This window comes from Lonchura striata, chromosome 4A (genome assembly GCF_050655825.1).
Source record: "Lonchura striata isolate lonStrDom1 chromosome 4A, ASM5065582v1, whole genome shotgun sequence".
NCBI lineage: Eukaryota > Metazoa > Chordata > Aves > Passeriformes > Estrildidae > Lonchura > Lonchura striata.
Genome location: NC_140742.1, coordinates 17,372,400 through 17,388,277, shown reverse-complemented (window position 1 = coordinate 17,388,277; position 15,878 = coordinate 17,372,400). Strand labels below are relative to the sequence as shown.

The window sequence follows — 15,878 nt, the reverse complement described above, 5'->3', positions numbered from 1 at the left end:
CAGCCTTATAAACCACACATTTTGTCTGCAGTTTCCTGCAGGTTGACCTTGGTAAGTTTTATTTGTGTGCTGTGACCTTAGACAGTTGTTTCAGTTCCCTGCTGCTTTACTTCAGTGCCAGAGTAAGTTGTGATGCAGTAAAGAATTGAAGATTTCTCTTTAGTAAATAAATTATGACTTCCAGTTCTGGTAAATCTGAAGTGTCTCAAATGCTGGGTGTTACTCATGTGAGAATATTGCTCTGGTGCCCTGTTTCTGTTTGCAGGTGATAGAGATTGAAGATGCCTCACCTCTGAAATGTCCCATCACAACCAAGCTGGTTTTAGATGAAGATGAAGAAACCAAAGAACCATTAGTGCAGGTTCACAGGAGTATAGTGACCAGACTGAAACCACACCAAGTAGATGGTAAGGAAAGAGTTTAAAGGAAAAAAAGAATTTGTTTTTTCTCCTGGGGCACAGCACCTTATGCAGACTGAATTAGCAAAATAGAAAATAGAAAAAAACTCCATGACTGGCAAAACCAGAATGTGTCTTCTCTTCTCCCTGTCCCCAAGGTCAGGCAATCTGCATCCTCACAGGAACATTTTCCAACCCAGTTGCCACATCTTCAATGAAGCTGTGAATAATCAAAGTTAAGACAGAGATCATCCCACATGCAACCCACTGGACAGAAATGAATCAATAATTATCCTGACAGCTGCTTTCCTAAGATTTATCATGATCTCAGGGATCACAGCTGTCTCTTATTGGGTGAACTTTAATAAAATGAATGTTTAATCAGAAAACTTTCAATACTTTTCTTCAGGTGTTCAGTTCATGTGGGATTGCTGTTGTGAATCTGTAAAAAAAACCAAGACATCTCCTGGCTCTGGCTGCATTCTTGCTCACTGTATGGGCCTGGGGAAAACATTACAGGTAAGAAACAAAATTCATTTCCGAGTGCTGTGTAGTTCTCTTGCAACTCAGAACAAGAAAATAAATACAGTTGGCAGGAGAGGGGCTCCAGGAACCTGTTTCTAAGACTGTGGAATAATCTTAAGCAGATTGTGTTTTTTCTGTCCTCCTAATTAATTTTTTTTCCCTTAAATGATTTATTTGCTTGACTGTTTTAAAATTAATTTGCTGTTGCTGAAGTACAAGTTTATCAGATTTGGTTTGTTTTTATTTTTAATGCCAGACCTTGTGTGTAGAGTCAGGTGCTGGTGGGTTTGTGGGGATTTTTTGAGTGGCACAGAGCTGAGGATGATCAGAGAACTGAGGTCACTCACAGTATGACCAGTCCAGGCAAACCCAGGCTGCAGCTGTGGTTGGGGCTGGTGCACAGCAGGATTTTATCTCCAGCTCCAGCATATCTAAAAATGTGCTTTGTTTAGGGAAATTGGGGTGACAGACACAGTATTTTGACAGTCTGCAATTCTTCAGAACATTTCAAAAATCACCTTTGTAAGGTGTGATTTTACAGACTTGGTCTAGCTTAGCTGGTGTGGTTCTTGAGGAGTTAATCACACCTTTTAGTGGAGGTGTGCAATGCTTTGCAGAACTGTTGTGTAGAGGACTTTTTCCACCTACACTTTACACACCATGTAGTCTGATGAAATACTTACAGCAGAAGCTATTTTTATGATCCAGATGTGTTAATGACAGTAATTTTGGCTGTAACTTCTTGATAATCAAAGAAAGCCATAGTTAGAAACATATATCAATATAAGTGATTTTGAAGGCAGGTTTATGAAGCTGAGGTGGTTGTTTTTTCCATATGTGTCCATTTGCCAGTCACTGCTGTGCTCTGTGATTGTTGTTTAGCTCTTAAAGGAGCTGAACCAGCCATGAGTTCTAGCAGATTTTGCCAACTGCAGTAGAGATCAGGGAAATCAGGGAACTGGGGACTTGCTGGCCAGGACAGAGGACTGTGGTCATGAGACTTGCTGGGTAGTTTTGTCTTACACAGAAGCACCAGTAAATCCTTTTGTTTTAAAAGCACTTTGCTGCCCAGTGTTCCAAGCACAGTCATGGAATTTAAAATCCCTCTATTAAATCAGAATTGCCAGATGCCAAGATTTGATGCAGAAAGCTGTTGGACATCCAAAGTCCAGTGGGAGGGCTAGAGCTGCCATGGGATCACTGACTCTCCTCCAGTCCTTTTGCTGCTGCTCAAAACAGGCAGCCCAGCAGAGGCACTGAGTGACACCACAAGGTTTTGGGTTTTTCCCAGCCTCAAGGAGGTGTTGTCATCCTCAGCATGCAGCCAGGCTGCAGAGCTCTGCTGAGAGAATTTCCCTTGAGATGCCTTGAAAAAAGTGTGAGAAACTGCTTTAAGACTGAAGTTCACTTTTAAGAAACTTGACTGTAAATTTATTTTATGTTTGGGATGAATGTTGAGAGAAAACTTAAAAACTACCTGATGGAAGTGTATAATTTATGAAATAGATTGGTGAAATGTAAAGGCAGAATTCTCTATGAATTCATTCAGCAATTCAAAAGTATCTCAGTATGTGAAGGATGTGTGCAGCCATGGAACACAAAGTAAAGAGTGCATGAACTCCAAATACACCTGTATGAAAATTTAACAAAAAATTCTATTTGTTTAACCAAAAATACATTTAAACAAGACTGTTGTTGGTAATTTAATTATATAATTGAATGGATAACATTTATCTTTTGTTTCCTGGTGCTTATTTGGTGTTCTGCTTGTTTTTTCTCTTGCAGGTAGTAAGTTTTCTCCACACAGTCTTGCTGTGTGACAAGCTGGATTTTCGGACAGGTCTGGTCGTGTGTCCACTCAACACTGCCTTGAACTGGCTGAATGAGTTTGAAAAATGGCAAGAAGGTTTAGAAGATGAGGAGAAACTAGAGGTAAGAGGCTTAAAAAGAGTTCTTCATTAAATAACTGGATGATTTCCAAAATCGGGAAGCACCAGCACTTAAAATAAAGGCTAAGAAATGTGTTTTAACTGTGTGAAAAATTTACTTGCATTAATACATCAGAAGTATTAAAAATTAGACCACTATTGAATATTTTAAGAGGAATTAAAGGGTTTTTTTCCCCTTTGGCAGGTCTATGAGCTGGCAACTGTGAAAAGGCCTCAGGAGAGGAGCTACATGCTGCAGCACTGGCAGGATGAGGGAGGTGTGATGATCATTGGCTACGAGATGTATAGAAACCTGGCACAAGGCAGGAATGTGAAGAGTAGAAAACTTAAAGAAATATTTAATAAAGCTTTAGTTGACCCAGGTAAGTGAAAATGTATATAGCTTGTATAGTTCGGACTTCCAGGTTTATGTATATGAGCAAAGAAAATAAATAGTGTTGATAAGATTAATCAGATCTTCTTTGTGGGCTTTTGCTGAGTTACAGAAATTTGTTCAGAATCTCCCCCATCTGCTTTTTAAAATAGGTTTCTGTATCAGTCCTTTCTATAAAATCAAATACAAGAAATATATTCTAGAAACTTTTCCTATTAAGTATTTTTATTTGCTGCCTTTGCTTCCTTTAGAAAGTAATTTGAGGTTTTTGTTGGGGACCCAAGGCTGTTTAAATCTGTCAATCTGTTACAACCACAAGCTGTTTTGTCCTTGATGGAAATCTACCACTAAGGGGGCAACTACACATGAAAATAGTAGACAATGTACCTCACAAAAAAAAAGTGTTAATGAAGTGCTAATTAAGGGAATGCAGATAAAGAAGTTAATTATTTTTTCAGCCTTGAGAAACAGATGTCTGGTTTGAGCTGAGCTGGGCTTAGCAAACTTATGTCAACATGTATGGAAGCACTTGAAAATATTCCAAGTTGATTTAACTGATTTCTCAGGTGGTCCCCAAAGGACTAAAAATTTTAGCATTAGGAAGGTTCACCAAAACAGCAAAATTTCCTTAGAAATTCTGAATTGGCATCTGATACCTAAAAATAATATAGGGCTATACAGAATGTCTTAAAAACTGGTTTTAAGAGTTTTTACAACTTTGCTGTACTGTTGGTATTTCTCCTTGAGAATGCAAGTATGGAAGGCAGAATAAGTGGAGCTGGGATTTCTTGGATTTTAATTATCTGACTAGACTTCACATTGACAGTGTGTAAATTATTTTCTTTTTTGTTTCCTTTTTCTGATTGGTAATTGTACTTGTTGAGCTTGATTTTGTGAAGTTTCCTACTAAAGTAGGGCTGTGAATTCTGTTCTAACAGACAAAAGAGTTTATTCTAAGGGGGGAAATAACTTAATGATTTTTGGCATTGGCCAAGTGGAATTGGCATCTCCAGCTCTGCAGAAATGCTGTTGGAGCAGCTAAAACATTAATTAATTTTCTGCCAGCTTGACTAAGTCATACAATAGCTGTGGAGTCAGGGAAGCTCCAGTACAGCAGCTTTTGAACTATTTTAACTATTTTTGTTGATGTATAATGTGTTGATTCCACACACATCATTTAAGCAGTGAACGAAATGCACTTCTTGCCAATGGGTTTTTTGACTCGTTCTACCTATGCTGTAGTTAGTAAGAACAAAAAAACCACAAAAAAACCAATAGCAAACCAAAAAAGAGGGAGAACCCTATTCTGTCAGTGCTATTCTGTATCTGATTTTCTCAGGATATTGCATTTATTGGGATATTGTCAAGGAAGTGAAAGCTAAAGGGAGGAAATGTGTGAATTGCTGTCTCAAAGTAGTGGTGACAGGACAGTAATTCTGTGTTTAGTGGATCTTGTTCTGGTACTGGTGATGAAGTAAAATGTTATACAATAATTATTTTTGGGGGGTATTTTCCTGGTGCAAAATGTAAGGGAGGACAAACATAAGGGTTGTTACCATGTGTCTTTACAGCAACATTGTCCCTTCATGGATTTGTGTTTGTGTAACCTGTCTTATAACCTAGGACAAACCCCAAAACTACTGGAGACTGGGATGTTAGGAGGAGACAATGACTGGTGTAACATTCCCTGTCCCATCCCATGGTTTTACATCTTGCTGTGTTCCTGTTCTCCTTCCAGAGCTCTTCAGACACTGGGCAGAGCAGTGTTTGGGCTTAGGTCATGGCTTTGTGTAGTTTTAATTGAGTGTGGAAGCTGCAGCACATTGACCCTCACAGATTTTGAAAATTCCATGTGGGCATGGAGTCTCCTGTTCTGTTCCCTTCTAGGACTGGTTGATAGAGTGCAGTCAGGCTGCTGGGAAAGTCAACCTTGAAATAACTCCTTAATTATTTTTGTAGAATCATGGAAACTTTAAGGTTGGAAAAGACCTCCAAGGTGGAGCGCAGACTCACCATGCCCACTAAACTGTGCCATGATCTTCCATGTCTACTCATTTTTTGAACACTTCATGGGTGATGACTCCACCACCTTCCTGGGCAGTTCCTTCTATGCTTAACTACTCTTTCAGTGAAGAAATTCTTCCTAATATCCAGCCTGAACCTCTCCTGGTACAACATGAGGGCATTTCATGTTGCCTCATCCCTTTCTCTATTTTAACTAATTGCAGAAAGACAGAAGTGTTTGTGTCTTTTTGCCCATTAATTTTTGGAGCCATTTGGATTGGCACATGAGCACTACACGATTCTCATTTGTTTCTTGCTCTCTTGGTGGGTCAGCATGGACAGTTGCAGATTCCAGTGCAAGAGAAAACCACATGCTGGCTTCTGCTGGGACTGGAAATAGGGAAACCTTGGCCTCTGGGAGCACTTCCCATTCAAAAAGCTGCAGATTTGGGATTTGAGTGCTAATTTAATGAGATGTGTCTGGTGAATACTGCTGGGGTGAGATACCACATAGGAGAAGCTTGTGTTGCACTGTGAGGGGGAGCAGAGGGGGAAAGTTTAGCCAAAGTTTATGGGTGGAGGAGTGATTTCATTAATTAACCAGCTCAGCTATGTGGAAGAATGGCAGGATTTTATACACATGCAGGGTTTCCAGGCTGCCTTGTGCCACTGCTGAAGGGCTGTTGGTTTTTGATCACTACTGTGCTCTGCTTGAAGAACTTCAATCACTTTTTTTTTTTTAACTTGTTGCTACCAACAAAAATTCTGGTGCTGTTTAACTTGGAGACTACTCTTTAATTGGCAGTTGTATGAAGTTCTTGTAGACTTCAGAGGAACAGAACTGTGTGTATATATCTGTATCTATCTATCTTTTATGTATTTCAATATATTAACATGTGCAAGTACAGTAAGAAGGATGAGAAGATGAAGACTTAGAGGAAAGATTGCATGAGTAGGACTTTTTATCCTAGAAAAAAGACAAACTGGCAAATTTTCCACCGTTTAAGAGCTGGTTAATGAAAGGAATGTTGTCAGTTGGTTTTGACGTGATTAGGAGAAAGGAAAGGGCAGAATTTATTCAGATTTGTAGCAAATTGCACAGTGTTTTAGCAAGAGAGGCTGTGGAGTGTCCCACTTCTGTCAGGTCTGTCCCTTTCTCATAACCCTAATCTAAGATGGAGAAGATGATCTAAATCATCCCCTGAGGTCCCTTTCAGCTTTACATTCCTTTATCATATTTTGAGGAATGTTCTGTCCATAATGATTTGCATTTGTGTTTTGAAAGAACAAGGGAAAAACCCCACAAATGGATGAAAATCCCTGCTGCTGAACTGTAGCCAAGATGTTAGTTCAAGATATCAGTGCTGCATTTCTGCCAAACAAACCATGAATAATTGTACTGAGATAAGGTTTTTTTCTTATTTTTAGTGTCATTCACTTACTCTAAACAGCAGGTTTTGAGGTGGTTTTTTAACTTAATTTCTTTAACTTCATGTGAATGAATCACAGTAGTTAATGAAATGAAGACTAGAGAAAGGATCTGTCACTGCTAGACATAGTTACTTAAAATTAAAAGAAGGCTTTGTGTGTAGCCACTCAGTGGTTTTCATTCTGTCAAAACTGGGAAGGTACAAAAGTCATGAAATAATATGGGGAAATGTTTCTGTGGCAGGTGGGAAATTCAGTACTACATTGGCTTGGACAAGCCTAAGTGCATTTGGAATTCATGTGTGGATTTTCAGAATTGTCTTCCAGACTTGTTTTAAAAGTTTGGGGTTTGTTTTGTTTGGGTTTTTTGCTTGGAAAGAAATATCTTCTTGATTCCTTTCTCTTCACATGTAAGATTCAAAACACTTTAAAATCACCTTAAAATGGCATGATTAATGTGACTGGCACTGGTGTGTGTGTGTAGTCAGAGGTGTAATCAATTCTCTGCTGTTGATCACTGCCCTAGAATTAATTTTATTCTTTAGAAGGCAGTTTGAATTTAGCTTAGACAAAATATTCTTAGTAAATTATAAAAGATTAAACTGTCCTCGCTGACAAATTTTCCTTTGCTCCTCAAATATTGGCCCTTTTAGTGCTGAATTGCTGAACCCAACTGGTGGCTTTTATCCAAGGTGCAGCAAATTGTCATGAGTTGCTTTCAGTGTTGAGAGTGCTGGAACTGAGGTCGGGTTTAGAGCTGGTAAAACATTTATTCTGAGTTACTTCTTGGATCCTAGAATATCTTTTACTTAATTTTCAAGGAAAGAAATTCCAGAAATTGTGCTAAGTCTGAAAACAATTAAGAGTAAGTCTGTTCTGCCAAGTTGGGTATTATTTATCTTATTATTAGAGTTGCTTTGCATACTGTGAGAATGTGGTGTGCTTTTGACATTCCTTGTGCAGCTCACTTAAACCAGACTGATACTTTATCTCCTGGAAGAAAGCTGAGGACATTCCTGAGGTGACTTTCAGCTGCAAGGTGGCAATTCACTTGTCTGTAATTGAGATCAAATCTGGTTGTGTTTTATATTATCTAAGACTTCTGATTGCACTCTGTCCCCCTAGTGTTATTCTTGCCTTAATAAAAAATTTCAGGTTACCTGGTTTTTAGGTGTTTTGGGACTGCCCAAGTGTCAGTAGATGGCAGCCTAAAGCCAGAGAAGGAAGTTTTACTGAGTTTTGACAGGATGGATGGAGGTGCAGCCATGCACAACCAGCAGCAGGAATAGACCATTTTAACAGGAATATGCTGCAAAACGGAGTTTAATCCTTGCCATGAAGACTTTAGAAGCAGCAGCTTTGATTTTACCAGAGTGGCTTGTGCAAAGGCTGAGTGAGAACCCAACCAGTGCTAAAAAATCTCACCTAAAACACACAAAAAAAATTTTTAAAAACCCAAATTACAGTGGTAGAACAAATTTTGGATACTTTAGGCTGTCAGGTTCTTTGTGGCAATGAAAGATTGTGGAGAGATTTAATATTGTTTCTTTCCAGGTCCTGACTTTGTGGTGTGTGATGAAGGACACATATTGAAAAATGAAGCATCTGCTGTCTCCAAGGCAATGAATTCTATTAAATCTAGGAGAAGAATAATTCTGACAGGAACACCACTGCAGAATAATCTTATAGAATGTGAGTAGTTGTCTTTTATTTCCTTCAGTACACTTTTGCCTGTCAGCCATAGAAGATATATTTAGTTTGATTGGAAGAAAAGGACTTGAACAGTACAACTTCATGCTAAATTTCTCTGTATTTAGATGTGGCACATTTATTTTCTGTTTGCATTAATCCCAGTACTGTGCTTTCTACTTGGAACCACTCAAGTGTGATCTGTTTCTCCTAGATCACTGCATGGTTAACTTCATTAAGGAGAATTTGCTTGGCTCAATTAAGGAGTTCCGGAACCGATTCATCAATCCCATCCAGAACGGGCAGTGTGCAGACTCCACTCCTGTGGATGTCAGAGTGATGAAGAAACGTGCTCACATCCTCTATGAGATGTTGGCTGGCTGTGTTCAGGTGAGAACAGTTTGTCCCTAACTCATCACTTCAATTCACTGCAGGGAAGGAGAGGAATTCTTTTGTCTCACTCTGATGAAATCACCCAAAGGCTGGTAAACTTATGATTCAAGAGCTCCATAAACCTTTTAACTTAAATATTTTCACTGATTGTTAGAACCCTGCATTATTTGTGACTAGAATAACTTCATAGTTTTTCTCCAAATGTCAGTATATTCTAAAATACAAGTATTTGAGGTGAGGATACAGCTACGTCTTGCTGGGAGACAAGAACATTTTTTGGTAGAGTAGGACATTAGTTGTTCTGAAATACTCCATTTTAATTCCATATGCACATTTAAGAACTGCCTTAAAGTCTGCACAGAAAGTTGCTGGTCCATAGTTACATAGACTGTAACAAAAATACATAGAATATGTATTTTTTTCTCATCTGCAAGAATCAGAACAATGGAAAACAAGAGAGAACAAAAATTATTCAGGTTAAAAAGGGTGAAGAACTTATTACTTTATAGACCTTAGATAAAACAGGCTTTGGATTTTCTCCCAGCCCTGTGCAGAACAGATCCTGTCCACAGAGAGCAGCTCTCTCTTGTGGTCATTGGGTGAGTGTGGAGACAGAGTAGTGTCAGAGCCAAAAACGCCCAAAACAGAAGTAAAATCTGCTTTTAGTATTCTTAAAAAAAAAACCAAAAAGTAATTCCCAGAGCAGCTCCTGGAGTTGCAGTGAACTTTGCAAGGACTTGGAACTGGGCATGGGCTTAGCAGGGCATAGATTTTGGCCTAAGAAGCACCTGAGTGGGCCAGGTGGTTCCTGCTGCAGGGCCTGGAGGAAATTGTATTTCCTGGGCTGAAGCTCTCAGGACTTGCCATGTTTCTGTGACTGAAGCAGTGTTTGTAAAATTGCAGAGGAAGGATTACACAGCATTAACCAAGTTCCTGCCCCCCAAATACGAGTACGTGCTCGAGGTGAGGATGACCCCAATCCAGTGCAAGCTGTACCAGTATTACCTGGATCATTTGACAGGTATGTGCTTGCAGCTCTGAGGACATTTAATAAGGGGCATTTTGCCACAGTTGCTAGGTAAAAATTAAATTTATGAGCATTATCCTATGCACTAAAGTGCTTGGACAACAAAAAAATAGGCTGGGGTTTTTTGATGTTTTTTGTAGTAGAATACTGCAGTGTTACAGGTCATTAAAGGTAGCTTAGATTAGTTAGATTGAGACTTAAATGCAGATGTTATTTTGTGTTTTCCACATTGGGCTGCTTTTACAAGATCTAAATAGACAAGTCTGTCTTTTTAAGAGGATTGGTGTGCATTCCTGTACTGGGGAGCAATATGCTTTTATGTAAAAAATATAATCATGTTTCTCATTATCAAGAAAAAGGAGAAAATCTAATTTTGACAGCTTTAACTAGGAGAAAAAATGGCTGTGAGTGAGTAATTTGATGCCTTTTACAAGAGATGTTGCAGTATGATGTGCAGCTGGAAAGATCACTCAGATGTGCACTCTTGAAAGGGGAGCAGAGTGTGGCAAACTTCACTCTAAAACCTGAACTTTATTGTCAGGTGTAGGTGGTGGCAATGAAGGTGGAAGAGGCAAAGCTGGAGCTAAACTATTCCAGGATTTCCAGATGTTGAGCAGAATCTGGACTCACCCTTGGTGTTTGCAGCTGGACTATATTAGCAAAGAAAATAAGGTAAATTAGATATATCAAAATACTCTCACTTGAGAACTTTCCAAATAAGCTCTGCCAAACTCTAGGTAAAGTTTCGTCAAATTAATGGAAATCTTTGTTGCTGTCATTTTGGGGTCATTTTGCTGCTGCTGGTTTTGCCATATTTTTCTTGCTGGGTATGTTGTCATTGTTAAAACATTCTGCAAGGCCAGGCCTTTGTAGAGGTTACCATTGTTTAAACGAAGAGTAAGCAGATGGCTAAAGGTTTAATAAAAGCTTCTAGGTGAACATAGTTAATAATTTCTGGTTTTTTCTCTTTTGAGGGCTATTTTGATGAAGACAGCATGGATGACTTCATAGCTTCAGATTCCGATGAAACTTCCATGAGCTTAAGTTCTGATGATTATGCAAAGTAATTGACCTTTTCTTTAGTTTGTTGGTGTTGTTTCCCTTATAGAACTGAAGTGATTTCTATAAAGTGAATGTTTATTTTGTAATTTATGTGTCTGTTAGAATATGTTTTCTTTCAGTGGAATTTAAAAAAAATAATGGGGTGTATGATGTTGCTTTTTAGGAAAAAAAAATCCAAGGGAAAGAAGGTGACAAAAGAGTGTAGCTCGAGTGGAAGTGGCAGTGATAATGATGTTGAAGTCATTAAAGTGTGGAATTCAAGATCACGTGGAGGTGGGGAAGGAAATGTAGAAGATCTTACAAACAACCCAGCATCAACAAAGTCAGAGGAAGGTGAGGATAAAACAGAGTGATGAAAATATGAGGCAGCTTCATTTTGCAAAAGGCAATTTGAGAGGGCTGTCAGGAATTCTGCTGTGTGGAGGAATGGCAAATTCCTTAATTCACAGTTACAGCTCCTGCTACTTCTAATTATGTATTTATCCTGAAAAAACAAGGGGCATCAGCTTAGAACTCAGGGGTTTTGAGGCAGGGAAGCTGCACAGTGAATTTTTTTAAATTCAGAAGTACAAAATTATATAACCTGGAAGATTAATGGAAATATTAGGAAATATATCTGTCATAAGATGTTGTATCTGGAATTTGAATTGGATGCTGAACAAGCAGATCCAGCGCAGCAGGAACACAAGAACTCTTTAAAGTTGTTATTCAAACTTCTTACAGCTGCACGCTTAATTTTTGGGTTTTTTTTCCTGTAATAATCTAACTTTTGTCTTGTATCTGGTATCACAGAGATGATTTTCTGATTCTGTTATTTCATGTGTGTCTAATCTCTTTCCCTAAGTAATTTAAAATTTTTGGGAGAGTTCAGGTGAGAAATCTTTTTTTTGCCCCCATCCCAATGGCATCATCTTGTAAATGTGTAGAGGGTGGAGGGTGTTGTATGTAAAACATTTACACACAGAGATTAAATGTGTTAAAGGAATTACATTATAGGCAGGCTGAGTTTCTGTCTCTGCATCCCTTAAATGTTTAACTCTTGTAATTGCTGATAGTGCAAAGGCTGTTTTTTCTTTGCCTCTTTAACTCTTTTCATACCAGTTAAATATGATAATGAGGGAACAATTCTGTAGTTCAGACATTCAGAGCATTTAAATGAAGACTGTGTTCTCGTGTTTGATTTTTATTTCTTTTTCTTTCTTTTTTTTTTTTAATAGGCAAAGCTACATCCTCTTCCAATCCTGGTAGCCCAGCTCCAGACTGGTACAAAGATTTTGTCACTGATGCAGATGCTGAGGTGTTGGAACATTCTGGGAAAATGGTGCTGCTCTTTGAAATTCTTCGAATGGCAGAGGAGCTGGGAGACAAAGTGTAAGTTCTGGACATGTCATTAAAGCCTTCAGGAATATATTATATTATAGTCATATCTATATAAAATAAATTAGTCTGACAGTGCTCCCTATCCATCCACTCTTCATTCTGCTGTTTTCTGAAGCAGGCAAGCATGGTACACTCATTTTTGTCAGGGATCTTACCACACCTGCATGTGCTCCACTGAAGTCTTGCTCTGTTTGTTGTATCAGAGGGAGGAGGGAACAAAAATGAAGTGGTTCAATAATTGAAACAACTCCAAAGATTAATTCTGTGTTTCCCTGTTTCTTTTTTCAGTCTAGTGTTCAGCCAGTCCCTAATATCTCTGGATTTGATAGAAGATTTCCTGGAGCTGGCTAACAGGGAGAAATCTGAGAGAGATCAGCCTTCTATCTACAAAGGTGAGTGTCTCCTTCAACAACTGCAGTGCTCAGAACTCTTTCACAAGTCTCTATTCAGTACCCCTGGGGTGGTTTGAAACCAGTGTTTCCATTAGGATATTGCATGCTCTGGACTGCCCCTGAGGCTGGCAGGGTTGTTGGGCTCCCCTGCAGGAGGACTCTGCTGTCCCATTATGGACTTTCTGTTTCATTCTGTATCATCCAAGCTTCTTGTAGCCTAAGCAGATTAAATGTTCACTTCTGAGAGAAGGAGTTTTGTTAAATTCTGCACAAAAATGATGTTAAATTCTGGTGTGTGGCAAATCCTGATCCTTACTTCTGGGAGAGAGAGAGTGAAGGGCAATGAGGCTGCTTTAAACCAGCATGTAAAACATGGAAAATGTGAATTTGGGCTTTATATGCACAGCAGCAGATTGGCTTATGGATTTCATAGGGAGCAAGTATTGAATTAATTATTATCCTAGTGATGCTTAAATGGCATGGAATGCCTCATTAAGATGTTCCCAGAGCTCCTGAAGGTGCTGTTCCTCCTTACCCAGAGTTTAATTCCCAGGACATGTGGATTGAAGAACTCCTTCAAGTCTGCCTTTCCTTCCCAATCTGTCGCCAACTGTTCCTTGTGTTTGTATTTTAGAGATAAGGGAAAAGTGGCTCAGTGATGATGACTGGAGAGCTCCAGTATTGTCTCTCACAGATTTATTGTGCCTGCCTGTTGCTTCCTATTCTGAATTTTGTCATCTCAGACATTACAGGGTGTCTTTTTCAGGATTTGTGCCTTTATTCGGAGATTTTAAAGAGGTTGGGGTTTTTCATGTGTGGTAGTTCTGGCCAGCAAAATTAGATCATAGCAAGGTTCACGTTTGCTGAGAGAACTCACAATGGATTGAGTTGAGCAGTGCTGCTCCCAAAACCATTGCTTTCTTTATGATTGATGGCTCAGGGATATTAATTTTGTGTACAAATACCTTGATGGCCAGAGAAAATGGAAGATTACTGAGAAAAGAAAATCCTCCATCAGCTGTAGTTATTTCCCCCCCCCCCCCCATCTCACAAGAAGTTGCTGTAACTCACAGGGTCATTAAACCCAAAGATTTTGCTGGATCTCAGTTCCAAAATGAGTTAGACCTTTGGAATCTCCTTTGCAGCATTGACTTTCAGTGCTGGTTGTGTGGGAGATTGGCTGACATTGGTGCTGTAATGTGAACCTACCTGGATCCATTGGGAAAGTGCAATTAGTGCTACAGCACCTAAAGCTGAGATGCAACAACATCTTTGGGACTTCTGAAATTAACTTTGGCTCCAAGTTAAGGCATAGCTCTGCAAATTTATAAGTGCACCTAAAAAGTGTGAAAAAGAAGAGGACTTCACTCCACAAAAAAAAAACCTCGGGCATTTGCAAATAATTAAATTTAAATTTAACCTCAGAACTATTTTTTTTATTATAAATTTATGTCTTTAGGTTCCAATTCGTTACCAGTCTTGATTATTTACACCATCAGCATTTTCATAACTTGGCTGTTGCATTTACAGGTGAAGGAAAATGGTTCAGAAATATTGACTATTATCGTTTGGATGGCTCAACCACAGCTCAATCCAGAAAGAAATGGGCTGAGGAGTTTAATGATGAAACTAATGTGAGGTGAGATCTCTCCTGAGATATATATGCTTTATTTTCTCCTTTTTCTTTCTTTTGTTCCCTAATTATTATTACTTTCATTAGCTTAATGACCTCAGGACCAGGCAGATGATGATCAGAACTCACACAGACCTGCAGGAATGTGTTCCTGACTTCAGATGAATTCCCATTGTACTCAGCAGTGTTCCCTTGCTATTTTCATTGTCCTTTAGACTGTAACCAATTTAAATCAGAGACAGTGTTTTAATTGCAATTACTTAATGGACACAAGGACCCAGAAGGGGGTGGCCAGGAGGCTGCAGTCCCTGGGCCACTCAGGAGCAAATTAATTATTTTAGCTGCCTCCAGAACTGGCTCCCAGCCCTCCACTGCTCCTCCAAAATGGGACTTTCAAGTCTGATTTAGATAGAGAAGTACAAACTGAATAAAGTTAAGGAGCTTCACCTTCCTAGATTTGTTTAAAAAATAAAAGTATGTAATCATGGTGTAGTCATATATAATGTGCAGGGGGAAAAAAAGTTAAATTAAGAAGTGAACTAATCCAGTGTTAATACTTTCAAGTAGTTTATTCTGTCAGGTCTCTGTCAAGAACTGGTTCCAATGTGAACCTGAATGAGATTTTTCTGAATCTTAAAAAACCTGAAAGTTTGCAGGCCAAGAAAGAGTTTCAATGGCATGGAATCTGCCTGTTTAAAATTATGTTTTAATGTCATATGACTAATTTCATTAGAGCTTGAAAATGCAAACCCCAAAGCTTTTTCTTCCCCTCCAGTTTTTGTTAACAGCTAATTTGCAAATGGCCTTGATGTGTATTTCTGGGAGTGTATGTTTTGTTAAAAGTGTTTGTCTTATAAAATCTGCATCTGTTTTATGCTTAATACATTATTTTAATGACGTTTTAGAGTTATTTCAGTGTATGAACAACAGTTATTTTCCAAAATACTCAAATTTTGCAACTCCTCTCTGTTCCAGAGGCCGCTTGTTTATCATATCCACTAAAGCAGGTTCCCTGGGAATAAACCTGGTGGCTGCTAACAGAGTCATCATCTTTGATGCCTCCTGGAACCCCTCCTATGACATCCAGAGCATCTTCAGGGTTTATCGCTTTGGGCAGAACAAGCCTGTGTTTGTCTACAGGTTTTTGGCTCAGGTATGTTTCTGGCTGCAGTTTCTGTGCTGTTTCATCCTGCAGTCAAATTTGGCAGCTGGGACTCTGGGGGCTGTGCCTGTTTGGGCTGCTGTTGGGGTCTCTAGTGACCCAAGTTGATCCTGTCATATTCCAGCTCTGATCTGGAGCAGCTCATGAAGGAAAGAGTGGTAAAATAAATGACACATTATTTTCTGTAAAGTTCCCCTTTCCCCTTGTCTGACACTTTGTGTGACCCAAATTCTGGAATTCCAGCAGATCCAGACCCAGACTCAGAACAGGAGCCTTTTTAATTTGCACACCACTAAAAACTCTGAATGGAGCAGTCCCAGCAGAGGATGGTGCTGGTGTTGTGAGGGACTAGCCCTGCTCAGGGCAGCTCCTTCTGCACACCCTGATGGTCCAACTGCAATGAAACCACATGGATACAAGTGAATTTTTATAAAAAGGCATCTAGTCCTGGCTTGAAAACTCA

At 39.1% G+C, this 15,878-nt stretch overlaps 1 protein-coding gene across 9 annotated transcripts in view; it reads left to right on the top strand.

Moving 5' to 3' along the window:
* Positions 1 to 15,878, top strand: part of ATRX (ATRX chromatin remodeler) — a 66,761-nt gene that overhangs the window by 39,049 nt on the left and 11,834 nt on the right. For all 9 annotated transcript variants that reach the window (XM_085571012.1, XM_021525272.4, XM_021525269.4 and 6 more), the window contains 14 exons: positions 266 to 407; positions 808 to 917; positions 2,709 to 2,855; positions 3,057 to 3,234; positions 8,232 to 8,369; positions 8,581 to 8,756; positions 9,663 to 9,780; positions 10,328 to 10,458; positions 10,761 to 10,849; positions 11,012 to 11,181; positions 12,066 to 12,219; positions 12,517 to 12,620; positions 14,151 to 14,259; positions 15,229 to 15,406. In XM_085571012.1, the coding sequence (XP_085427138.1) occupies positions 266 to 407; positions 808 to 917; positions 2,709 to 2,855; positions 3,057 to 3,234; positions 8,232 to 8,369; positions 8,581 to 8,756; positions 9,663 to 9,780; positions 10,328 to 10,458; positions 10,761 to 10,849; positions 11,012 to 11,181; positions 12,066 to 12,219; positions 12,517 to 12,620; positions 14,151 to 14,259; positions 15,229 to 15,406 (1,944 nt within the window). The remainder of the gene's footprint in view (positions 1 to 265; positions 408 to 807; positions 918 to 2,708; positions 2,856 to 3,056; positions 3,235 to 8,231; positions 8,370 to 8,580; positions 8,757 to 9,662; positions 9,781 to 10,327; positions 10,459 to 10,760; positions 10,850 to 11,011; positions 11,182 to 12,065; positions 12,220 to 12,516; positions 12,621 to 14,150; positions 14,260 to 15,228; positions 15,407 to 15,878) is intronic.